Source organism: Aphelocoma coerulescens, unplaced genomic scaffold (genome assembly GCF_041296385.1).
Source record: "Aphelocoma coerulescens isolate FSJ_1873_10779 unplaced genomic scaffold, UR_Acoe_1.0 HiC_scaffold_298, whole genome shotgun sequence".
NCBI lineage: Eukaryota > Metazoa > Chordata > Aves > Passeriformes > Corvidae > Aphelocoma > Aphelocoma coerulescens.
The window spans coordinates 36,960-63,809 of NW_027183642.1; the positions used below are offsets into that span (position 1 = coordinate 36,960).

The following is a 26,850-nucleotide window of genomic DNA, read 5'->3' on the forward strand; positions in this document are numbered from 1 at the left end:
GAACCCCCCCCCATTAAAGACCCCCAAGAGCCCTCAGGACCCCCCCCCATAGAGCCCCCCAAAACCCCTCTGACCCCCCCCTTTAAAGACCCCCAAGAGCCCCCTCAGGACCCCCCCCCCAGAGCCCCCCAAAACCCCTCTGAACTCCCCCCCCATTAAAGACCCCCCAGAGCCCCTCTGGACCCCCCCTCAGAGCCCCCCCCAAACCCCTCTGAACCCCCCGCCCATTAAAGACCCCCCAGAGCCCCTCAGGACCACCCCATAAATATGAGACCCTCCCCCAGAGCCCCCCAAAACCCCTCTGACCCCCCCCTTTTAAAGACCCCCAAGAGCCCCTCAGGACCCCCCCCCCAGAGCCCCCCAAAACCCCTCTGACCCCCCCCATTAAAGACTCCCAAGAGCCCCTTAGGACCCCCCCCATAAAGATGAGACCCCCCCCAGAGCCCCCCAAAACCCCTCTGAACCCCCCGCCCCTTTAAAGACCCCCAAGAGCCCCTCAGGACCCCCCCCATAAATATGAGACCCCCCCCCGAGCCTCCCAAAACCCCTCTGAACCCCCCCCCCCATTAAAGACCCCCAAGAGCCCCTCAGGACCTCCCCCCAGAGCCCCCCAAAACCCCTCTGAACCCCCCCCCCATTAAAGACCCCCAAGAGCCCCTCAGGACCCCCCCCAGAGCCCCCCAAAACCCCTCTGACCCCCCCTTTAAAGACCCCAAGAGCCCCTCAGGACCCCCCCCATAAAGATGAGACCCCCCCCCCAGAGCCCCCAAAACCCCTCTGACCCCCCCTTTAAAGACCCCCAAGAGCCCCTCAGGACCCCCCCAGAGCCCCCCAAAACCCCTCTGAACCCCACCCCCCATTAAAGATAAGACCCCCAGGACCCCCCCCCCAATAAAGCCCAGGGACCCCCAAAGGGGATTTGGGGGGGTTCGAGAAACCTCGAGAGGTTTTTGGGGGTCCCCAGGGAGGGTTTTTTGGGGTCCCTGGGTTGGATTTGGGGATCCCCAGGAAGGTTTTGGAGCTCCCAGGATTTTTGGGGGTCCCTGGGTTGGGGTTTTTGGGGTCCCTGGGGTGGATTTTGGGGGTCTCTGGGGTGGGATTGGGGATCCCCAGGAAGGTTTTGGAGCTCCCAGGATTTTTGGGGTCCCTGGGTTGGGTTTTTGGGGTCCCTGGGGTGGATTCTGGGGGTCCCCAGGGAAGGTTTTTGGGGGTCCTGGGTTGGATTTTGGGGGTCCCCAGGGAGGGTTTTGGAGCTCCCAGGATTTTTGGGTCCCTGGGAAGGTTTTTGGGGTCCCTGGGGTGGATTTTGGGGGTCCTGGGGTGGATTTTGGGGTCCCCAGGAAGGTTTTTGGAGCTCCCAGGATTTTTGGGGTCCCTGGGAAGGTTTTTGGGGTCCCTGGGGTGGATTTTGGGGGTCCTGGGGTGGATTTTGGGGGTCCCCAGGAAGGTTTTGGAGCTCCCAGGATTTTTGGGGTCCCTGGGAAGGTTTTTGGGGTCCCTGGGGTGGATTTTGGGGGTCCCTGGGGTGGATTTTGGGGGTCCTGGGTTGGATTTTGGGGGTCCCCAGGAAGGTTTTGGAGCTCCAGGATTTTTGGGGTCCCTGGGGTGGTTTTTGGGGTCCCTGGGGTGCATTTTGGGGGTCTCTGGGTTGGGGTTTTTGGGGGGTCCCTGGGTTGGATTTGGGGGTCCCCAGGGAGGGTTTTTGGGGTCCCTGGGGTGCATTTTGGGGGGTCCCCAGGAAGGTTTTGGATCTCCCAGGATTTTTGGGGTCCCTGGGGTGGATTTTGGGGGTCCCCAGGAAGGTTTTGGAGCTCCCAGGATTTTTGGGGTCCCTGGGGTTGGATTTTGGGGTCCTTGGGTGGATTTTTGGGGGGGTCCCAGTGCCCCCAGACTCACCACTGCTGTGAACTGGTGGAAGTCGGGGCGGAGGTCGCTGCCCCGCAGGTGGATGTAGGAGCCCTTGTTGCCCATCTGGTCACTGCAGGGGACATTTGGGGACATTTGGGGACATTTGGGGACATTTGGGGGACACTTGGGGCCACCAGAGCACGGCCCCCGCTGGCCACCGAGCCTGGGGGACCACCAGGGATGGGACACTGGGGACATTTGGGGCCACCAGAGCATGGCCCCTGTTGGCCACCAAGGCTGGGGGACCACCAAGGACGGGGACATTTGGGGACAACGAGGCACAGGGGACCTTTGGGGACACTTAGGACCACCAGAGCACGGCCCCCACTGGCCACCGAGCCTGGGGGACCACCAGGGATGGGACACGGGGACATTTGGGGACACTTGGGGCCACCAGAGCAGGGCCCCCGTTGGCCACCGAGCCTGGGGGACCACCAGGGACAGGACACTGGGGACATTTGGGGACACTTGGGCCACCAGAGCACAGCCCCCACTGGCCACTGAGGCTGGGGGACCACCAGGGACAGGACACTGGGGACATTTGGGGACACTTGGGGACATTTGGGGACACCTGGGGCCACCAGAGCACGGCCCCCATTGGCCACCGAGCCTGGGGGACCACCAGGGATGGGACACTGGGGACATTTGGGGCTACCAGAGCAAGGCCCCTGTGGCCACCGAGCCTGGGGGACCACCAGGGACGGGACACTGGGGACATTTGGGGACACTTGGGACCACCAGAGCACGGCCCCGCTGGCCACTGAGCCTGGGGGACCACCAGGGATGGGATACTGGGGACATTTGGGGACACTTGGGGACACTTGGGGCCACCAGAGCACAGCCCCCATTGGCCACCGAGCCTGGGGGACCACCAGGGACGGGACACTGGGGACATTTGGGGACACTTGGGGACACTTGGGACCACCAGAGCGCGGCCCCTGTTGGCCACCAAAGCTGGGGGACCACCAGGGACGGGACACTGGGGACATTTGGGGACATTTGGGGACATTTGGGGACACTTGGGGCCACCAGAGCACGGCCCCCACTGGCCACCGAGCCTGGGGGACCACCTGGGATGGGACACTGGGGACATTTGGGGACATTTGGGGACATTTGGGGACATTTGGGGACATTTGGGGCCACCAGAGCACGGCCCCTGTTGGCCACCTAGCCTGGGGGACCACCAGGGACGGGACACTGGGGACATTTGGGGACACTTGGGGACATTTGGGGCCACCAGAGCACGGCCCCTGTTGGCCACCGAGGCTGGGGGACCACCAGGGATGGGACACTGGGGACATTTGGGGCTACCAGAGCAAGGCCCCCGTTGGCCACCGAGCTTGGGGGACCACCAGGGGTGGGGCACTGGGGACATTTGGGGACACTTGGGGCCACCAGAGCACAGCCCCCACTGGCCACTGAGGCTGGGGGACCACCTGGGATGGGACACTGGGGACATCTGGGGACACTTGGGGCTACCAGAGCACAGCCCCCACTGGCCACTGAGGCTGGGGGACCACCATGGATGGGATACTGGGGACATTTGGGGACACTTGGGGACACTTGGGGCCACCAGAGCACAGCCCCCACTGGCCACTGAGGCTGGGGGACCACCAGGGATGGGACACTGGGGACATTTGGGGACATTTGGGGACACTTGGGGCCACCAGAGCACAGCCCCCACTGGCCACCGAGCCTGGGGGACCACCAGGGACAGGACACTGGGGACATTTGGGGACACTTGGGACCACCAGAGCATGGCCCCTGTTGGCCACTGAGCCTGGGGGACCACCAAGGACGGGGACATTTGGGGACAACGAGGCACAGGGGACCTTTGGGGACACTTAGGACCACCAGAGCACGGCCCCCACTGGCCACCGAGCCTGGGGGACCACCAGGGACGGGGACATTTGGGGACAACGAGGCACAGGGGACCTTTGGGGACACTTGGGGACACCAGAGCACGGCCCCCGTTGGCCACCGAGCCCGAGGGACCACCAAGGATGGGGACATTTGGGGACAACGAGGCACAGGGGACCTTTGGGGACACCTGGGGCCACCAGAGCACGGCCCCCGTTGGCCACCGAGGCTGGGGGACCACCAGGGACGGGACACTGGGGACATTTGGGGACATTTGGGGCCACCAGAGCACGGCCCCCACTGGCCAGCGAGGCTGAGGGACCACCAGGGACGGGGACATTTGGGGACAATGAGGTACAGGAGACATGTGGGGACATTTGGGGACACTTGGGGCCACCGAGCCTGGGGGACCACCAAGGACGGGGCCATTTGGGGACAACGAGGCACAGGGGACCTTTGGGGACTGGATCACGGGGACCACCTGGCTCAGGTGACACCGGACCACGGTGGGGACGAGGTGATCCGGGGACACCGGGGACAGCACCAAGGCCACGCCAGCACCGCCACCGCCGGGCCCTCCCGCCACCCGTGTCCCCCGCTGTCCCCTCACCAGTAGTTGGGGGCGGAGAAGACGGTGACGCAGCGGCCATCGTGGGCTACCTCGTAGCCCTCGGGCTTGACCTCGTGGCTGCGGATGATGAGCTCCAGGCGGTTCCGCTCCAGGAAGCGCTTGGTGACATCGGGGCCGAACTGGCAGCTGACCCCTCGCTTGCTGACCGAGCGGCCGTTCTGGGGGACACCACGGGGGGGGACAATGTGGGGACATCGTGGGGACACCACGGGATTGTAGGGACATCGTGGGGACACCATGGGGGGGACAGAGGGGGCAGCTGACCCCTCGCTTGCTGACCGAGCGGCCGTTCTGGGGGACACCACGGGGGGGGACAATGTGGGGACATCGTGGGGACACCACGGGATCGTAGGGACATCGTGGGGACATTGTGGGGGGACAGAGGGGGCAGCTGACCCCTCGCTTTCTGGGGACACCGTGGGGACACCGTGGGGACACCGTGGGGGGACAGAGGGGGCAGCTGACCCCTCGCTTGCTGACCGAGCGGCCGTTCTGGGGGACACCGTGGGGGGGACAATGTGGGGACATTGTGGGGACACCATGGGGACACCGTGGGGACACCAGGGGGGTCAGAGGGGTCAGCTGACCCCCTGCTTACTGGGGACACCGTGGGGACACCGTGGGGACACCGGGGGGGGGACAGAGGGGTCAGCAGATGTGGCAGGGGGTGGCGGTGGGGTTGGGGGTACAGCTGGTGGCACTGGGAAGTTGGGGACAGGAAGAGGGTGGCACTGGGACCTGGTGGGTGACACCAGGACCCGAGGACACCCCAGGGGACAGGACAGGGGTGACACCAGGACCTGGGACACCCCAGGGGACAGGACAGGGGTGACACCAGGACCCGGGGACACCCCAGGGGACAGGACAGGGGTGACACCAGGACCTGGGACACCCCAGGGGACAGGACAGGGGTGACACCAGGACCCGGGACACCCCAGGGGACAGGACAGGGGTGACACCAGGACCGGGGACACCCCAGGGGACAGGACAGGGGTGACACCAGGACCCAGGGACACCCCAGGGGACAGGACAAGGGTGACACCAGGACCCGGGACACCCCAGGGGACAGGACAAGGGTGACACCAGGACCCGGGGACACCCCAGGGGACATCACCGGGGGAGGGGTCACAGCTCACCTGGGGCTGGGGGTCGGACCAGAGCAGGTCACACATCGGCCCTGGGGGGACACGGGGGGTGGTCACAGCTCGGCCCCTCGCTGGGGACACCCTGGGGACACCTCGGGGTGGGGTGGGTGGGGGTCCCTGTCCCACCTGAGTCTGGGGGCTGCCGGTTCCGCTCGATCTTGCGGATGTCATCGAGGGTGACGCCGTCCTCGCTGAAGAGCCCCCCGTGCATGATCTGGGCGGGGACACGCGGTGGGGACATCAGGGGGGACAGCAGGGACGGGGAGGGGGGGGGGACAATCGCCCATCCTGACACTGAGGGGGTGACAAGGGACACCCAAGACCCCCAAACCCCCTCCCCAACTTGGGACAGGGACACCCCAAATCCCCTCCCAGGGATGGGGGTCACCCCATGGAGACAGCAGGGACACCCCAAATCCCTCCCAGGGATGGGGGTCACCCCGTGGGGACAGCAGGGACACCCCAAATCCCACCCAGGGATGGGGGTCACCCCATGGAGACAGCAGGGACACCCAAGACCCCCTCCCAGGGATGGGGGTCACCCCGTGGGGACAGCAGGGACACCCCAAATCCCTCCCAGGGATGGGGGTCACCCCATGGGGACAGCAGGGACACTCCAAACCCCCTCCCAGGGATGGGGGTCACCCCATGGGGACAGCAGGGACACCCCAAATCCCACCCAGGGATGGGGGTCACCCCATGGGGACAGCAGGGACATCCCAAATCCCACCCAGGGATGGGGGTCACCCCATGGGGACAGCAGGGACACTCCAAACCCCCTCCCAGGGATGGGGGTCACCCCGTGGGGACAGGGAATGCCCCCCCAAATCCCCTCAAGGACAGGGATCAGAAGTCACAGGGGGCAACTGGGGACAGTGGGCCTGCAAGATAGTGATCTATTGTGAACCATGGGGGGCTGCCAAATAGTGATGGAGGGGAACTGCTAAATAGTGACCCACAGAGATCAATAGGAATTGCCAAATAGTGATCTATTATAGTCAATAGCGGCTGCCAAATACTGAGCCAAGGGGGCCGCCAAATAGTGAACCATAGGAGACAATAGCGGCTGCCAAATAGTTATCCCAAGGGGTCGCCAAATAGTGAGCTATTATAGTCAATGGGGACTGCCAAATAGTTATCCCAAGGGGTCGCCAAATAGTGAGCTATTATAGTCAATGGGGACTGCCAAATAGTTATCCCAAGGGGTCGCCAAATAGTGAGCTATTATAGTCAATGGGGACTGCCAAATAGTTATCCCAAGGGGTCGCCAAATAGTGAGCTATTATAGTCAATGGGGACTGCCAAATAGTTACCCCAAGGGGTCGCCAAATAGTGAGCTATTAGAGTCAATGGGGACTGCCAAATAGTTACCCCAAGGGGTCGCCAAATAGTGAACCATAAACGACAATAGGGGCTGCCAAATACTTATCCCGAGGGGTCGCCAAATAGTGATCCCTCAGAGTCAAGGGCCGCCAAATAGTGATCCCTTCAAGTCAATAGGGGCTGCCAAAGAGTGATCCCAAGGGGGCCGCCAAATAGTGACCTATTCAAAATCAACGGGGGCCGCCAAATAGTGACCTCCTATTCAAAATCAATGGGGGCTGCCAAATAGTGACCAATTACAGTCAATAGCGGCTGCCAAAAAGTGAATCCACAAGCTGCCAAAAAGGGAGCCATCCCTCTCAATGGGCGCTGCCAGATAGTGACTCCCGGTGACAACGTCCCCTCCGGTGTCCCCTCCGGTGTCCCCTCACCAGCACTTTGCCGTTGATGCACTGGGCCAGGGGCAGCCACTCGAAGACCTCGCTGAAAAGGGCGAACATCTGCGCCGTGTACTTGGCCTTCACCTCGCCCTCGAAGCCGTAGATCTGGTTCATGTTGTCCGTCTCGTGGTTCCCTGAGGGGACACGGGGACAACTGCCACGCCTGGGGGACACTGCCCAGGCCTGGGGACACGGGCAGGGGACGCAGCGCTGCGGCTCGGCCCCCAGAATCCGGGCTGGGACGGTCCCGAGGGGACGGGATGGGCTCTGGGGACGGGGGCGGGGGGGGGTGTGGGACAGAGAAGGACCCCAGGAGGGAGATGGGGACAAGGAGCGAGGGTTGGGGACAGGGGACGTGGCCCTGTGACGCAGGACAGGGCCCTGCACCCCGCGGGGGACACGGGACGTGCCACGCCGTGGCACAGAGGGGACACGACCCCGTGATGCGGCACCGCGAGCTGGTCCTGGGGTTGGGGACAGGGACATCGCCAAGGGACAGCGATGCCACCAACGCCGAGGGGACAGGGATCCCCCAAATCCCCAAGGGACAGCGATGCCACCAACGCCGAGGGGACAGGGATCCCCCAAATCCCCAAGGGACACGGATGTCCCCAACACCGAGGGGACAGGGATCCCCCAAATCCCCACGGGACAGCGATGCCACCAACGCCGAGGGGACAGGGATCCCCCAAATCCCCAAGGCACAGCGATGCCACCAACCCCGAGGGGACAGGGATCCCCCAAATCCCCAAGGGACACGGATGTCCCCAACCCCGAGGGGACAGGGATCCCCCAAATCCCCACGGGACAGCGATGCCACCAACGCCGAGGGGACAGAGATCCCCCAAATCCCCAAGGGACACGGATGTCCCCAACGCCGAGGGGACAGGGATCCCCCAAATCCCCAAGGGACACGGATGTCCCCAACCCCGAGGGGACAGGGATCCCCCAAATCCCCAAGGGACAGCGATGCCACCAACCCCGAGGGGACAGGGATCCCCCAAATCCCCAAGGGACAGCGATGCCACCAACCCCGAGGGGACAGGGATCCCCCAAATCCCCACGGGACAGCGATGCCACCAACGCCGAGGGGACAGGGATCCCCCAAATCCCCAAGGGACAGCGATGACACCAACGCCGAGGGGACAGGGATCCCCCAAATCCCCAAGGGACAGCGATGCCACCAACGCTGAGGGGACAGGGATCCCCCAAATCCCCAAGGGACAGTGATGCCACCAACCCCGAGGGGACAGGGATCCCCCAAATCCCCACGGGACAGCGATGCCACCAACCCCGAGGGGACAGGGATCCCCCAAATCCCCACGGGACAGCGATGCCACCAACGCCGAGGGGACAGGGATCCCCCAAATCCCCACGGGACAGCGATGCCACCAACCCCGAGGGGACAGGGATCCCCCAAATCCCCAAGGGACACAGATGTCCCCAACCCCGAGGGGACGAGGGGGTGGTCACAGGAAAAAAGTGTCCCCTCCACAGGGGCTGCCAGATTGGGATCCATCATGGGCAACAACAACAGCAGGGGCTGCCAGATAGTGATCCAGCGGTGACAACAAGGGACAGCTTGGGGACATGACCCCTCCCCCACCACCAAACCTGGCTGAGGGGGGGGGTCCAAGCCTCACCCCCGAGCCTCTGGAATTACCTCGGAGCAGGTGGAAGTGGTCGGGGTAGAGCAGCTTGAAGCCGAAGAGCGTCAGGATGACCTCGACCGAGAAGGAGCCGCGGTCCACGAAGTCCCCGTTGAAAATCTGTCCCCCGGTTCAGGACAACGACCCCCCACCCCATGTCCAGCGGGGTGTCCCCCCCCCCCCCCCCTCAGCCCACCAGCGTCCCCCCCACCCCCTCAAACCCACCATCCCGAGCCCAGCCCCAGAGGGGAAGCCGTGGATACGTAAGGATTGGCCTCGGAGGGCAGCCCGTTGAGCTCGAAGATGTTGAGCAGGTCGTAGAACTGCCCGTGGGTGTCCCCGCACACCGTCACCTTCTCCGTCTGCTCGGGATGGACACGCGGGTGGCACCGACGTCACCGCGGCGGCACGCGGCACCCGTCGCCCGCCACCCACCGGCCCGGCCCAAGGGGGCACCCACCTCCTTCAACGTGGTCTCCACCAGGGTGGGCAGCTTGGCCAGCACCTCCTTCACCTGCACCAGGATCTGCGGGGGTGGGGACGTGTGGGGACGTCTGGGGACGGGATGGGGACGGGAGGAGGAGGAGGAGGAGGAGGAGAGAGGGGGGGGGTTTTTTTTTTTGGGGGGTGGGGGGGGGGGTTTTTGGGGGGTACCTGGTAGGCGCATTTCCTGTGGAGTTTCTTCTGGTCCTTGTACCACTGCATGAGCTCCTTCATGAAGGCCAAGGTCACCTTGCCGTCCTCCAGCTTGGGGCCGCTGTACTCGTCCTCGATGGCTGCGGGGACAGGAGGGGACAGTGGGGGACAAGGTGGATCAACCCCCAGGGGTCCCTCAGAGGCGGGGGATGGGCTGGGGGTGCTGGGCTTTGGCGTGGGGAGCCGGGCGGTGGGGACAAAAGGTCAGCTGGGCACCTCAGAACCTCGTGGGGACCACCAGAACCTCTCCAGGAGCCTCATGGGGACCCTCAGGGGACCCCAAAAGCCTCCCAGAGATCCTCGTGGGGACCCTCAGATGTTCATGGGGACCCCAAGACCCTCACCAGGGTCCCAAAGCTCGTCTGGACACCCCAAGACCCACGTCAGGACCCCCAGAACATCTCCAGGAGCCTCATGGGGACCCTCAGGGGATCCCAAAAGCCTCCCAGAGATCCTTGTGGGGACCCTCAGATGTTCATGGGGACCCCAAGACCCTCACCAGGGTCCCAAAGCTCGTCTGGACACCCCAAGACACACGTCAGGACCCTCAGAACATCTCCAGGAGCCTCATGGAGACCCCAAAACCCTCCCACAGATCCTCGTGGGGACCCCCAGATGTTCATGGGGACCCCAAGACACACGTGAGGACCCTCAGAACCTCTCCAGAACCCTCATGGGGACCCCAAAACCCTCCCAGAGATCCTCGTGGGGACCCCCAGATGTTCATGGGGACCCCAAGACCCTCACCAGGGTCCCAAAGCTTGTCTGGGCACCCCAAGACCCACGTCAGGACCCCCAGAACATCTCCAGGAGCCTCATGGGGACCCTCAGGGGATCCCAAAAGCCTCCCAGAGATCCTCGTGGGGACCCTCAGATGTTCATGGGGACCCCAAGACCCTCACCAGGGTCCCAAAGCTCGTCTGGACACCCCAAGACACACGTGGGGACCCTCAGAACATCTCCAGAACCCTCACGGGGACCCTCAGAACATCTCCAGGAGCCTCATGGGGACCCTCAGGGGATCCCAAAAGCCTCCCAGAGATCCTCGTGGGGACCCCCAGATGTTCATGGGGACCCCAAGACACACGTGGGGACCCTCAGAACCTCTCCAGAACCCTCATGGGGACCCCAAAACCCTCCCAGAGATCCTCGTGGGGACCCTCAGATGTTCATGGGGACCCCAAGACCCTCACCAGGGTCCCAAAGCTCGTCTGGACACCCCAAGACACACGTCAGGACCCTCAGAACATCTCCAGAACCCTCACGGGGACCCTCAGAACATCTCCAGGAGCCTCATGGGGACCCTCAGGGGATCCCAAAAGCCTCCCAGAGATCCTCGTGGGGACCCCCAGATGTTCATGGGGACCCCAAGACACACATGGGGACCACCAGAACCTCTCCAGGACCCTCAGGGGATCCCAAAACCCTCCCAGAGATCCTTGTGGGGACCCTCAGATGTTCATGGGGACCCCAAGACCCTCACCAGGGTCCCAAAGCTCGTCTGGACACCCCAAGACACACGTCAGGACCCTCAGAACATCTCCAGAACCCTCACAGGGACCCCCAGAACATCTCCAGGAGCCTCATGGGGACCCTCAGGGGATCCCAAAAGCCTCCCAGAGATCCTTGTGGGGACCCCCAGATGTTCATGGGGACCCCAAGACCCTCATGAGGGTCCCAAAGCTTGTCTGGACACCCCAAGACACACGTGGGGACCCGCAGAACATCTCCAAGACCCTCATGGAGACCCCAAAACCCTCCCACAGATCCTCGTGGGGACCCCCAGATGTTCATGGGGACCCCAAGACACACGTGGGGACCCCCAGAACATCTCCAGGACCCTCATGGGGACCCTCAGACCCCCACAGAGACCCCAAGGTCCTCCCAGGGACACCCCCAGAGCCTCCAGACCCAACCAGGAACCCCCAAGAATTCCCCAGATCCTCCCAGGGACCTTCCTGGAGACCCCAGACCTTCATAGGAACCCCCACAAACTCCCCAGATCCTCCCAGGGACCTTCCTGGAGACCCCAGACCCTCACAGGAACCCCCAGGGACTCCCCAGATCATCACAGGGACCCCCACAAACTCCCCAGCGATCCTCCTGGAGACCCCAGACCCTCACAGGAACCCCCAGGGACTCCCCAGATCATCACAGGGACCCCCACAAACTCCCCAGCGATCTTCCTGGAGACCCCAGACCCTCACAGGAACCCCCAGGGACTCCCCAGGGACTCACCAGACCCTCACAGGGACCCCCAGGGACTCACCAGACCCTCACAGGGACCCCCACAAACTCCCCAGCGATCCTCCTGGAGACCCCAGACCCTCACAGGAACCCCCAGGGACTCCCCAGGGACTCACCAGACCCTCACAGGGACCCCCAGGGACTCACCAGACCCTCACAGGGACCCCCACAAACTCCCCAGCGATCCTCCTGGAGACCCCAAACCCTCACAGGAACCCCCAGGGACTCCCCAGATCCTCACAGGGACCTTCCTGGAGACCCCAGACCGTCACAGGAACCCCCAGGGACTCCCCAGACCCTCCCAGAGCCCCCCACAAACTCCCCAGCGATCCTCCTGGAGACCCCAAACCCTCACAGGAACCCTTATGGGGACCCCAGCCCCTGTCAGGGACCTTGAGCCTCCTCTGGGGGCTTTCCAAGGAGCCCCAAGTGACCCCTGAGCCCCCCCTGGGTGGGTTTGGGGGTCTCACTCATGCTCTCGATGTCCAGCGAGTCGACCACGGAGCGCTTGTGCTCGTCGCTGGCGATGGCCCTCTCGAAGGCCTTCTGCTTGACGATGCGGTGACACTCCTGGTACTTGAGCTTGGCGTCCTTGTCATTGGGCCTGACCTTCACCACCTGCGGGGACAGCCCGGGGACAGCCCCTCAGGGGATGGGGAGACCCCGGGACAACCCCTCAGGGGATGGGGACACCCCAGGACAGCCCCTCAGGGGATGGGGACAGCCCGGGACAGCCCCTCAGGGGATGGGGACAGCCCGGGACAGCCCCTCAGGGGATGGGGACACCCTGGGGACACCCCGGGACAGCCCCTCAGGGGATGGGGACAGCCAGGGGACACCCCGGGACAGCCCCTCAGGGGATGGGGAGACCCCGGGACAACCCCTCAGGGGATGGGGACACCCCAGGACAGCCCCTCAGGGGATGGGGACAGCCAGGGGACACCCCGGGACAGCCCCTCAGGGGATGGGGAGACCCCGGGACAGCCCCTCAGGGGATGGGGACACCCTGGGGACACCCCGGGACAGCCCCTCAGGGGATGGGGAGACCCCGGGACAACCCCTCAGGGGATGGGGACACCCCGGGACAACCCCTCAGGGGATGGGGACACCCCAGGACAACCCCTCAGGGGATGGGGACAGCCAGGGGACACCCTGGGACAGCCCCTCAGGGGATGGGGACACGCAGGGGACACCCCGGGACAGCCCCTCAGGGGATGGGGACACCCCGGGACAGCCCCGGGACAGCCCCTCAGGGGATGGGGACACCCCGGGGACACCCCGGGGACAGCCCCTCAGGGGATGGGGACACCCCGGGACAGCCCCTCAGGGGATGGGGACACCCCGGGGACAACCCCTCAGGGGATGGGGACACCCCGGGACAGCCCCTCAGGGGATGGGGACAGCCCGGGACAGCCCCTCAGGGGATGGGGACACGCAGGGGACACCCCGGGACAGCCCCTCAGGGGATGGGGACACCCCGGGACACCCCGGGACAGCCCCTCAGGGGATGGGGACACCCCGGGACAGCCCCTCAGGGGATGGGGACACCCCGGGGACAACCCCTCAGGGGATGGGGACACCCCGGGACAGCCCCTCAGGGGATGGGGACAGCCCGGGACAGCCCCTCAGGGGATGGGGATATCCTGGGACAGCCCCTCAGGGGATGGGGATATCCTGGGACAGCCCCTCAGGGGATGGGGACACTCCAGGACAACCCCTCAGGGGATGGGGACAGCTCGGGGACAACCCCTCAGGGGATGGGGACACCCCGGGACAGCCCCTCAGGGGATGGGGACACTCCAGGACAGCCCCTCAGGGGATGGGGACACCCCGGGACAGCCCCTCAGGGGACAGGGACACCCTGTCAGGGGACAGGGACAGTCAGGGACACCTAAGGACACAGCCCCAGGACATCTTCTGGGACCAGGGGTGTCCCCAACCCTCCCCTGAGCTCAGGGTGGACACACTGACCCCAAGGGTGACCCCAACCCTCCCTTGAGCTCAGGGTGGACACACTGACCCCAAGGATGTCCCCAACCCTCCCCTGATCTCAGAGTGGACACACTGACCCCAAAGATATCCCCAACCCTCCCCTGATCTCAGAGTGGACACACTGACCCCAAAGATGTCCCCAACCCTCCCCTGAGCTCGGGGTGGTCACACTGACCCCAGGAGGATCCCTGAACTTAGGGTGGACACACTGACCCCAAAGATGTCCCCAACCCTCCCCTGATCTCAAGGTGGACACGCTGACCCCCGATGACCCACGCTGACCCCAAAGATATCCCCAACCCTCCCCTGATCTCAGGGTGGACACACTGACCCCAGGGGTGTCCCCAACCCTCCCCTGAGCTCAGGGTGGACACACTGATCCCAAGGATGTCCCCAAGCATTCCCCAAACTCCGATGACCCACGCTGACCCCAGAGATGGCCCCAACTCTCCCCTGAGCTCGGGGTGGACACACTGACCCCCAGGGGTGTCCCCAATCCTCTCCTGAGCTCAGGGTGGACACGCTGAACCCCGATGACCCACGCTGACCCCAGAGGTGTCCCCAACCCTCCCCTGAGCTCGGGGTGGACACACTGACCCCAAGGGTGACCCCAACCCTCCCTTGAGCTCGGGGTGGTCACACTGACCCCAGGAGGATCCCTGAACTTAGGGTGGACACACTGACCCCAAAGATGTCCCCAACCCTCCCCTGAGCTCAGGGTGGACACGCTGACCCCCGATGACCCACGCTGACCCCAAAGATATCCCCAACCCTCCCCTGATCTCAGGGTGGACACACTGCCCCCAAAGATGTCCCCAACCCTCCCCTGATCTCAGGGTGGACACGCTGACCCCCGATGACCCACGCTGACCCCCAACAACATCCCCACCCACTCCGTCCCCCGCCGCGCCCTCTCCCCTCTCACCGTCTCGTAGTCGCGCAGGGCGGCCTTGAACTTGCCCAGGGCCATGTTGCTGGCCGCTCGCCGGTAGTAGCCCTTGACGTACTTGGCGTCCAGCTGGACGGCGCGCGTGGCGTCGGCCAGGGCGTAGCCGTAGCACTCGGTGCGCAGGTAGGCCAGGCTGCGGTTGCCATAGTAGATGGCGTTGGTGGGGTTCAGCTCGATGGCGCTGCTGTAGAACTTCACCGCGTTCTCGTAGTCCTTCCCTGAGCGGGGGGGGAGGGGGACCCCAAAGCAGGGGGTCAGGGTGTGGATGGAGGGTGACCAGACGCCAAAGGTCGGAGGTGATCAGACCCCAAAGGCCGGGGGTGACCAGATCCTAAAGGCCTGGGAGTGACCAGACCCTAAAGGCTGGAGGTGACCAGACACTAAAGGCCTGGGAGTGACCAGACCCTAAAGGCTGGAGGTGACCAGACACTAAAGGCCTGGGAGTGACCAGACCCTAAAGGCTGGAGGTGACCAGACACTAAAGGCCGGGGGTGACCGCACCCCAAAGGCCTGGGAGTGACCAGACCTCAAAGGCCTGGGAGTGACCAGACCCCAAAGGCCTGGGAGGGATCAGACCCCAAAGGCCTGGGAGTGACCAGATCCTAAAGGCTGGAGGTGACCAGACCCCAAAGGCCGGGACTGACCAGACCCCAAAGGCCGGGACTGACCAGACCCCAAAGGCCAGGAGTGACCAGACCCCACTGTCCCCCACACCTCCCTATCTGGCAGCCCATACTGCACCTATAGGTCCCCATATGGCAGCCCTCATTGCCTGCCACTACCCCCCATAGATCTCTATCTGGCAGCCCCATCTGCCCCCTATAGATCCCCATATGGCAGCTGCCATTGATCCCTATAGATCCCCATATGGCAGCCCCCATTGCCCCCTATAGATCCCTATCTGACAGCCCTCAGTGCCCCCTATAGATCCCTATCTGGCAGCCCCCATTGCCCCCTATAGATCCCTATCTGGTAGCCCCCACTGCCTCCTATAGATGCCTATAGGGCAGCCCCCACTGCCCCCTATAGATCCCCATCTGGCAGCTCACACTGCCCCCTATAGATCCCTATCTGACAGCTCACACTGCCACTCTAGGTTCCTATGTGGCAGCCCCCATTGCCCCCATAGATCCCTATCTGGCAGCCCCCAGTGCCCCCTATAGATCCCTATAGGGCAGCCCCCATTGCCCCCTATAGATCCCTATCTGGTAGCCCCCACTGACCCCTATAGATCCCCATCTGGCAGCCCCTACTACCCCTCATAGCTCCCTATCAGGCATCCCCCACTGCCCCCTATAGATCCCTATCTGACAGCTCACACTGCCACTATAGGTTCCTATGTGGCAGCCCCCATTGCCCCCCACAGATCCCTATCTGGCAGCCCCCAGTGCCCCCTATAGATCCCTATCTCGCAGCCCCCATTGCCCCCTATAGATCCCCATATGGCAGCCCACAGTGCCCCCTATAGATCCCCATCTGGCAGCCGCCATTGCCCCCTATAGATCCCTATAGGGCAGCCCCCGTTGCCCCCTATAGATCCCCATCTGGCAGCCCCCATTGCCCCACATAGCTCCCTATCTGGCAGCTCCCACTGCCCCCTATAGATCCCCATCTGGCAGCCCCCCATTGCCCCCTATAGATCCCCATCTGGCAGCTCCCGTTGCCCCCTATAGATCCCTATCTCGCAGCCCCCATTGCCCCCTATAGATCCCCATATGGCAGCCCACAGTGCCCCCTATAGATCCCCATCTGGCAGCCGCCATTGCCCCCTATAGATCCCTATAGGGCAGCCCCCGTTGCCCCCTATAGATCCCCATCTGGCAGCCCCCATTGCCCCACATAGCTCCCTATCTGGCAGCTCCCACTGCCCCCTATAGATCCCCATCTGGCAGCCCCCATTGCCCCACATAGCTCCCTATCTGGCAGCTCATACTGCTCCTATAGGTTCCTATGTGGCAGCCCTCAGTGCCCCCTCTGGATCCCCATCTGGCACCCCTCAGTGCCCCCTATAGATCCCCATCTGGCAGCCCCCACTGCCCCCTATAGATCCCCATCTGGCAGCCCTCAGTGCCCCCTATATATCCCTATCTGGCTTCCCCCATTGCCCCCTATAGATTCCTATCTGACAGCCCCCACTGCCTCCTATAGGTTCCTATGTGGCAGCCCCCGTTGCCCCCTTTAGATCCCTATCTGGCACCCCTCAGTGCCCCCTATAGATCCCTATCTGGCAGCCCCCACTGCCCCCTATAGATCCCCATCTGGCAGCCCCCATTGCCCCCTATAGATCCCCATCTGGCAGCTCCCGTTACCCCCCATAGATCCCTATCTGGCAGCCCTCAGTGCCCCCTATAGATCCCTATCTGGCAGCCCTCAGTGCCCCCTATAGATCCCTATAGGGCAGCCCTCAGTGCCCCCTATAGATCCCTATCTGGCAGCCCTCAGTGCCCCCTATAGATCCCTATAGGGCAGCCCTCAGTGCCCCCTATAGATCCCTATCTGGCAGCCCTCACTGCCCCCTATAGATCCCCATCTGGCAGCTCCCATTGCCCCCTATAGATCCCTATCTGGCAGCCCTCAGTGCCCCCTATAGATCCCTATCTGGCAGCCCCTGTTACGCCCCGTTATTCCCCGTGGCTCCCAATCTGGCAGCCTCCGTAACCGCCCATTGACCCCCATGGCTCCCAATCTGGCAGACCCGTTATTCCCCGTTCCCCGTGGTGGCTCACTATCTGGCAGCCTCCATTACCCTCCATGGATCCCTATCTGGCAGCTCCTTTACCCCGCATTGCCCTCAGCGGCTCCCTATCTGGCAGCCCCCATTACCCTCAGTGGCTCCCTATCTGGCAGCCCTCGTTCCCACCCGTTCCTCGCCGCGGCTCCCTCTCCCGCAGCCCCCGTTGCCCGCCGATACCTTTGAAGAACTCGTTCGCGCGGGCCTTGAGCGCCTCGGCCCGTTCGAGCTCGGCGGGGCTCGGGGGCCGCCCGGGGCCGGCGCCGCCGCCGCTCCCCGCCCGCTCTCCCTCCGCCATGGCCGGGCCGCAAAGCGCCGCCGCCGCCGCCGGCCGCGGCCGCCAACCGCCGCTGTCGCAAAGACGAGGTGGGAGGGGGGGGGGGAGCGGTGTCGTAAACGGAGGGCGAGCGGAGCGGCCGCAGGTCGCCGTGTCCCCCCCCGGTGTCCCCCCGGTGTCCCCCGGTGTCCCCAAGTGTCCCCCGGTGTCCTCATCACCCCTCGTGTCCCCCCATGTCCCCCGATGTCCCCCGGTGTCCCCCGATGTCCCCCGGTGTCCCCATCACCCCTCGTGTCCCCCCGTGTCCCCCCGTGTCCCCACCCCCCCCCGGTGTCCCCCGGTGTCCCCTCGTGTCCCCCGGTGTCCCTCGTGTCCCCCCGTGTCCCCATCACCCCCGGTATCCCCAAGTGTCCCCATCACCCCCCGATGTCCCCCGTGTCCCCTCAGTGTCCCCATCACCCCCCGATGTCCCCCGGTGTCCCCCGGTGTCCTCATCACCCCTCGTGTCCCCAAGTGTCCCCTCAGTGTCCCCCGGTGTCCCCCGATGTCCCCCCGGTGTCCCCATCACCCCTCGTGTCCCCCCGTGTCCCCTCGTGTCCCCCGGTGTCCCCCGGTGTCCCCCGTGTCCCCAGCACCCCCGGTGTCCCCTCGTGTCCCCTCAGTGTCCCCACGTGTCCCCCGGTGTCCCTCGATGTCCCCCCGTGTCCCCATCACCCCTCGTGTCCCCAAGCGTCCCCTCAGTGTCCCCCCGTGTCCCCCGGTGTCCCCCCATCACCCCCCGTGTCCCCTCGTGTCCCCCGGTGTCCCCGCGTGTCCTCATCACCCCCCGTGTCCCCCGGTGTCCCCATCACCCCTCGTGTCCCCCCGTGTCCCCCCGTGTCCCCACCCCCCCCCCCGGTGTCCCCCGATGTCCCCCGGTGTCCCCAATGTCCCCTCGTGTCCCCCCGTGTCCCCATCACCCCCGGTATCCCCAAGTGTCCCCATCACCCCCCGATGTCCCCCGTGTCCCCTCAGTGTCCCCATCACCCCCCGATGTCCCCCGGTGTCCCCCGGTGTCCTCATCACCCCTCGTGTCCCCAAGTGTCCCCTCAGTGTCCCCCGGTGTCCCCCGATGTCCCCCCGGTGTCCCCATCACCCCTCGTGTCCCCCCGTGTCCCCTCGTGTCCCTAAGTGTCCCCCGGTGTCCCCATCACCCCCGGTATCCCCAAGTGTCCCCATCACCCCCCGGTGTCCCCTCGTGTCCCCTCATGTTCCCCGGTGTCCCCCGTGTCCCCATCACCCCCCGGTGTCCCCTCGTGTCCCCTCAGTGTCCCCAAGTGTCCCCCGGTGTCCCCCGATGTCCCCTCGTGTCCCCATCACCCCCCGTGTCCCCTCGTGTCCCCCCGTGTCCCTCCGTGTCCCCATCACCCCCCGTGGCCCCTCCCTGTCCCCAGGTGTCCCCTCGTGTCCCCCGGTGTCCCCATCACCCCTCGTGTCCCCCGGTGTCCCCCCAGTGTCCCCCGATGTCCCCCCGTGTCCCCAATGTCCCCTCATGTCCCCCCGTGTCCCCCCGTGTCCCCTCGTGTCCCCCCGGTGTCTCCATCCCCCCCCGGTGTCCCCAGTGTCCCCCCAATGTCCCCCCCCCCAATCACAGCCGGAGCCCGCGGTGGCTTCTGAGCGATTTTATGGGGGGTGGGCACAGCACGGGGGGGGGGAGGGGATATGGGGAGGGGGGGAGGGGCGTGCGACAGCCGGGGGAGGGGGGGGTCGTACAGGACCCCCCCCAAAGCAGCGGGGTGGGGGAGGGGAAGGGGGGAGGGGGTGTGCGTGTGGGTCCCAGCGGCTCCGGGGGGGGGGGAATTTTTTTTTGGGGGGGGGAGGTCTCAGGGGGCTCTTGGGGGAGGGGTGGTCCCGGATTTGGGGAGGGGGGGGCTTGGTAGCCCCCCCCCAGGGGCGTTTCCAGCCCAGCACCGAGTGGGGGGAGGGGTCCCCAGCACCAAATTGGGGGGAGTTGGGACACCCCCCCCCCTCAAGCACCAAAAAAAAGGGAGGGGGGGGATGGGCTGAGGTAGGAGGAGGGGGGGGGGCATCCCCAAAAAGTGGGGGGGGGGGGGGGAGGGGAGTGTCCTAAATTGGGGGAGGGGGGGGGGGAATAAAAGGGGGAGGGGGGGGGTCAGGTCATGGCTTTTGGTGCAGCCCCCCCCCCCCCCCAAAGATGTGGATTTGGGGAGGGGGGGTCGCCCCCTCCCCCAATTTTGGGGTTCCCATCCGAGGGGGGGGGGGGGGGGGGTCGTTGCTGGTTTTTTTTTTGGGGGGGGGTGGGGGGGGGGGTCCTTCCCAGCGTGCCCCCCCCTCCCTCAGTTGCTCTCCTCGAGGTTTTGGGGGACCCTCAGGGGGGGGGCGCGGGGGGGGCCCCCGGAAGGGTCAGACCATCAGCCAGCAGCGCTGGGGGGGGGCACAGAAATTATTGGGGTGTCCCCCCCCCCACAACCACCCATTTTGGGGGGGTCCTTCCATTTCCCCCCCCTTAAATTTGGGCCCCCCCCCCCCGGTTATTGGGTGCTTCCTATTTTTGCCCCCCCCCCCAATTTTGGGGTCTCCCCAGCTCCCCCCCCCGCCCATTTTTGGCTCAAAACGCCCCCCCCCCCTTTATCAAGGACCCCCCCCCCTCCCCGATTTTGGGACCCTCTCACTATTGGGGTCCCCCCCATTTTTGGGGTGCCCCTCTCCCATTTTTGGGGTGCCCCTCTCCCATTTTTGGGGTGTCCTCCCCCGTTTTTGGGGTGTCCTCCCCCGTTTTTGGGGTGTCCCCCTCCCATTTTTGGGGTGTCCTCCCCCGTTTTTGGGGTGTCCCCCTCCCATTTTTGGGGTGTCCCCCTCCCATTTTTGGGGTCCCCCCCCTCCTCCTCTCACCGAGGGGCTGCTCCTGCCCCAGGGGGGGGGCTCAGTCCTGGGGGGTCCCCACTCAGCAGCAGCCCCTGGTGGGGACACGGCGTGGGGGGGGGGAGGGGAGAGGGGGGGGAGGTGACAAATGGGGACAGGACACGCTGCCCCCCCTCCCCCCACCCCCGGGTGTGTCCCTGTGTCACCCCCCTCCCCCCAAATCCCTGTGCCCACCCCCACCCTGCCCCCCCCGATGTCCCCTGTGTCCCCCCCACCCCCCCGTGACCTCACGTCCTGTCCCCCCAAACCCTCCCAGTGTCCCCCCAGTGTCCTCCCAGTGTCCCCCCGATGTCCACCCGATGTCCCCGCCAATGTCCCCTCAGTGTCCCCTCAATGTCCCCCCAATGTCCTCCCCAATGTCCCCCCCAGTGTCCCCCCAATGTCCCCCCTATGTCCCCCCAATGTCTGCCTGATGTCCCCCAATGTCCCCCAGTGTCCCCCCAATGTCCCCCCAATGTCGTCCTCAATGTCCCCCCCAGTGTCCCCTCGATGTCCCCCCGATGTCCCCCAATGTTCCCTCCCCATCCCCCCAATGTCCCCCCAATGACCCCCGATGTCCCCCAGTGTCCCCCCAATGTCCCCCCAATGTCCCCCAATGTCCCCCCCGATGTCCCCCGATGTTCCCTCCCCCATCCCCCCGATGTCCCCCCAATGTCCCCCAATGTCCCCTCGATGTCCCCTTGATGTCCACCCCAATGTCCCCTCAATGTCCCCCAATGTCCCCTCAGTGTCCCCCCGATGTCCCCCCAATGTCCTCCTCAATGTCACCCCCAGTGTCCCCTCGATGTCCCCCCAATGTCCCCCCAATATCCCCCTGGGTATCCCCCCAGTGTCCCCCCTAACGTCCCCTCTATGTCCCCCTCAATGTCCCCCCGATGTCCCCTCCCCCCGTGTCCCCCCGATCTTCCCACCAAGTCCCCCGATGTCTCCCCAATGTCCCCCCATGTCCCCCCCAGTGTCCCCCCATGTCCCCTCAATGTCCCCCCAATGTCCCCTCGATGTCCCCTCCCCTCAGTGTCCCCTCGATGTCCCCCAATGTCCCCCCAATGTCCCCCAATGCCCTCAATGTCCCCCAATGTCCCCCCGATGTCCTCCTCAATGTCCCCCCCAATGTCCCCTCCCCCATCCCCCCAATGTCCCCCCAGTGTCCCCCCAATGTCTGCCCGAGTATCCCCCCGATGTCCCCTCGATGTCCCCCAAATGTCCCCTCCCCCCGTCCCCCCGATGTCCCCCCCAATGTCCCCCTCAATGTCCTCCCCAGTGTCCCTGCAATGTCCCCCCCAAGTCCGCCGATGTCCCCCCAATGTCCCCTCAGTGTCCCCCCCAATGTCCCCCCAATGTCCTCCTCAATGTCACCCCCAGTGTCCCCTCGATGTCCCCCCATGTCCCCCCCAGTGTCCCCCCATGTGCCCCAATGTCCCCCCAATGTTCCCCCAACGTCCCCTCCCCCATCCCCCCGATGTCCCCCCAGTGTCCCCCTGATGTCCCCCCAATGTCCTCCCGAGTATCCCCCTGATGTCCCCCCCTGTGTCCCCCCGATGTCCCCCCAATGTCCTCCTCAATGTCACCCCCAGTGTCCCCTCGATGTCCCCCCACCGTCCCCTCTATGTCCCCCCCACGTCCCCCCCATGTCCCACCCAATGTCCCCCCAATGTCCCCTCCCCCCATTTCCCCTCGATGTCCCCCAATGTCCCCCAGTGTCCCCCCCAATGTCCCCCCCAATGTCCCCCCGATGTCCCCCCAAATGTCCCCCAATGTCCCCCCCAATGTCCCCCCAAATGTCCCCCAGTGTCCCCCCCAATGTCCCCCCCGATGTCCCCCCAAATGTCCCCCCGATGTCCCCCCAATGTCCCCCCGATGTCCCCTCCCCCCTCCCCCAGTCCCCCCCGTACCAGCCCGAGGGGGGGCAGCAATTGGGGGTCCAGCTCGGGGCGTTTCAGGGGGGCCCCGGGGTCCTCCTCGCTCGGCTCCCGCGGCCTGGGGAACGCGTCAGGCCACGCCCACGGCCACGCCCAAACAGGCCACGCCCACAACCGTAGCCACGCCCATGCCCCAACATGACCACACCCACCCAGGCCATGCCCACAACCCCATAGCCACGCCCACAACATGACCACACCCACCCAGGCCACGCCCACAGCCCCATAGCCACGCCCACAACATGACCACACCCTCCCAGGCCACGCCCACGCCCACACCCCAACATGACCACACCCAGCCAGGCCACGCCCACAGCCCCATAGCCACACCCATGACCACACCCTCCCAGGCCACACCCACAACCACATATCCACTTCGACGACCACACCCCCAACACGACCACACCCACCCAGGCCACGCCCACAACCCCATAGCCACACCCACAACCGTAATACGACCACACCCTCCCAGGCCACGCCCACAACCCCATAGCCACGCCCCAACACGGCCACACCCTCCCAGGCCACGCCCACAACCCCATAGCCACGACCACAACCCCACCCAACACGACCACACCCTCCCAGGCCACGCCCACAACCCCATGGCCACAGCCAAACCCGAAAATGACCACACCCTTCCAGGCCACTCCCACAAACCAAATAGCCACAACCCCACCCCACACAGCCACACCCTCCCAGGCCACGCCCACAGCCCCATAGCCACACCCATGACCACACCCTCCCAGGCCACACCCAAACCCCATAGCCACACCCAAAAACACAACCCCAACACGACCACACCCTCCCAGGCCACGCCCCCACCCCATAGCCACGATCACACCATCCCAGGCCACGCCCACAACCGTAGCCACGCCCACGAACATGCCCCAAACACGGTCACACCCTCCCAGGCCACGCCCACAACCCCAACACGGCCACAACCTCCCATGCCACGCCCACAACCACATAACCACGCCCACAACATGACCACACCCTCCCAGGCCACGCACACAAACCAAATAGCCACAACCCCACCCAGCCACACCCTCCCAGGCCACGCCCAAACCCCATAGCCACGCCCACAACCCCAACACGGCCACACCCTCCCATGCCACGCCCAAACCCCATAGCCACGCCCACAACCACACCCCAACATGACCACACCCTCCCAGGCCACGCCCAAACCCCATAGCCACGCCCACAACCACACCCCAACATGACCACACCCTCCCAGGCCCCGCCCAAACCCCTAGCCACGCCCACAACCCCAACACGACCACACCCACCCAGGCCACGCCCACAACCACATAACCACGCCCACAACATGACCACACCCTCCCAGGCCACGCACACAAACCAAATAGCCACAACCCCACCCAGCCACACCCTCCCAGGCCACGCCCACAGCCCCATAGCCACACCCACAACCCCAACACGGCCACACCCTCCCAGGCCACGCCCACCACCCCATGGCCACACCCAAATCCTAACACGATGGCACCCTCCCAGGCCACACCCACAACCCCATGGCCACGCCCATGCCCCAACAAAGGCCACACCCTCACAGGCCACGCCCACAACCCCATAGCCACGCCCCAACACGGCCAAACCCTCCCAGGCCACGCCCACAAAACAAGTAGCCACGACCCCACCCCACACAGCCACACCCTCACAGGCCACGCCCACAACCCCATAGCCACACCCACAACCCCAACACGACCACACCCTCCCAGGCCACGCCCACAAACCGAATAGCCACGCCCACCACCCCATAGCCACGCCCACCACCCCACTCCCCAACACGCCCCCACCCACCCAGGCCACGCCCCCACCCCAAAAGGCCACGCCCCCAATGCAATTCCCTCCAAACCACGCCCCATTGGGGGCCACACCCACAAGCCACGCCCACCACCCCCACCCACCCCGCCACGCCCCATTCCGACCACGCCCTCCCAGACCCCCGCCCACCACCCCACCCCCCCCGTCCCTCCAACCCCACCCACCTCTTCCGAGCGGGGCGTGGCCGAGGGGCGTGGCCGAGGGCGGGGTCGCTGCCCCAGCGCGGGAGGGCGTGGCCAGGCCGGGAGGGGGCGGGGCCTCGGCCAGGGAAGCTGCGGGCGCGGGGCCTTGGGGGCGTGGCCTCGGCTTTGGGGGCGGGGCCTGTGGGGCGCAGGCCACGCCCCCTGTGCGGCTCGGCCCCGCCCAGCTGGAAGTCGCCGTCCATGGGGATGTAGGGGGCCAGCATGGCCAGGTCCAGCGGGGACGTCTGCGGGCATTCGGGGCGGTTTGGGGGCTGCACCCACTTATGGGGCTGGGGTTCGGGGGCTGCACCCAGTTATGGGGCTGGGGTTTGGGGGGGGTCCCATTTATGGGGCTGGGATTTGGGGCACCTCCCATTTATGGGACTGGGAATTGGGGGAGGGTCCCATTTATGGGGCTGGGATTTGGGGGGAATCCCACTTATGGGGCTGGGATTTGGGGGGAATCCCACTTATGGGGCTGGGATTTGGGGCCCCTCCCATTTATGGGGCTGGGAATTGGGGGAGGGTCCCATTTATGGGGCGGTGGTTTGGGGTCTGCACCCACTTATGGGGCTGGGGTTTGGGGGGGGTCCCACTTATGGGGCGGTGGTTTGTGGTGGGGTCCCAGTTATGGGGCTGGGGTTTGGGGTCTGCACCCACTTATGGGGCTGGGATTTGGGGGGGGATCCCATTTATGGGGCTGGGGTTTGGGGGGGGGTCCCATTTATGGGGCTGGGGTTTGGGGTCTGCACCCACTTATGGGGCGGTGGTTTGGGGTCTGCACCCACTTATGGGGCTGGGATTTGGGGTGGGGGTCCCATTTATGGGGCTGGGATTTGGGGTCTGCACCCACTTATGGGGCTGGGAATTGGGGGGGGTCCCACTTATGGGGCTGGGGTTTGGGGGGACGTCCCATTTATGGGGCGGTGGTTTGGGGTGGGGTCCCATTTATGGGGCTGGGATTTGGGGGGAATCCCACTTATGGGGCTGGGATTTGGGGCCCCTCCCATTTATGGGGCTGGGAATTGGGGGAGGGTCCCATTTATGGGGCTGGGATTTGGGGGGAATCCCACTTATGGGGCTGGGATTTGGGGTCTGCACCCACTTATGGGGCTGGGGTTTGGGGTCTGCACCCATTTATGGGGCTGGGATTTGGGGGGGGTGTCCCATTTATGGGGCTGGGGTTTGGGGTCTGCACCCACTTATGGGGCTGGGGTTTGGGGGCTGCACCCACTTATGGGGCTGGGGTTTGGGGGGGGGTCCCAGTCATGGGGCTGGGATTTGGGGGGGGGGGTCCCATTTATGGGGCTGGGGTTTGGGGTCTGCACCCACTTATGGGGCTGGGAATTGGGGGGGGGTCCCACTTTTGGGGCTGGGATTTGGGGTCTGCACCCACTTATGGGGCTGGGATTTGGGGGGGGGGGTCCCATTTATGGGGCTGGGGTTTGGGGGGGGTCTCAGGGGGGTCCCCACCCCCCCCTTACCTGCAGGGCGCTGCCGGGGCCGCGGCTCCCCCCAAAAATCTTCTGCACCTGCACCCCCAGTTTGTCCCCGGGGGGCTGGGGGGGCACAGCCATGGACCCCCAGCGCCCCCCCAGAACCCCCCAAAACCCCCCGACCCCCCCCAGAGCCCCCCAAAACCCCCAGACCCCCCCCAGCTTTACCAGCACCCCCCAGACCCCAAAGACCCCCAGACCCCTCCCAACCCTGCCAGAACCCCCCCAGACCCCAAAGAACCCCCAAACCTTTCCAACACCCCCCCAGAACCCCCCAAAACCCCCCAGAACCCCCCCAAAAACACCCCCAGACCCCAAAGACCCCCACAAACCTTTCCAACACCCCCCCAGAACCCCCCAAAACCCCCCAGAACCCCCCCAAAAACACCCCCAGACCCCAAAGACCCCCACAAACCTTTCCAAGACCCCCCTAGAACCTCCCCAAAACCCCCCAGAGCCCCCCAAAACCCCCAGACCCCCCCAGCTTTACCAGCACCCCCCAGACACCAAAGACCCCCAGACCCCTCCCAACCCTGCCAGAACCCCCCCAGACCCCAAAGAACCCCCAAACCTTTCCAAGACCCCCCCAGAACCCCCCAAAACCCCCCAGAACCCCCCAAAACCCCCCCAGACCCCAAAGACCC

General features: G+C 65.2%; 2 protein-coding genes across 2 annotated transcripts in view; both read right to left on the reverse strand.

Moving 5' to 3' along the window:
• Window positions 1-1,434: 1,434 nt before the first annotated feature.
• Window positions 1,435-17,873, reverse strand: LOC138101442 (serine/threonine-protein phosphatase 5-like; the record flags this gene model as incomplete). The annotated part of the gene is made up of 12 exons (XM_068999225.1): window positions 17,752-17,873; window positions 14,817-15,058; window positions 12,370-12,517; window positions 9,611-9,732; window positions 9,417-9,482; window positions 9,220-9,318; window positions 8,971-9,076; window positions 7,299-7,441; window positions 5,671-5,758; window positions 5,536-5,576; window positions 4,379-4,557; window positions 1,435-1,978 (listed from the first exon to the last, which is right to left on the reverse strand). Coding segments are annotated over exons 1-12 (1,896 nt in total), but the record flags the coding sequence as incomplete, so codon positions are not given.
• Window positions 17,874-20,251: 2,378 nt separating this feature from the next.
• Window positions 20,252-26,850, reverse strand: part of HIF3A (hypoxia inducible factor 3 subunit alpha) — a 38,862-nt gene continuing 32,263 nt past the window's right edge. The window contains 4 exon segments of the mRNA XM_068999226.1: window positions 20,252-20,272; window positions 22,663-22,747; window positions 24,693-24,955; window positions 26,195-26,269. Coding sequence (XP_068855327.1) covers window positions 20,252-20,272; window positions 22,663-22,747; window positions 24,693-24,955; window positions 26,195-26,269 — 444 coding nt within the window.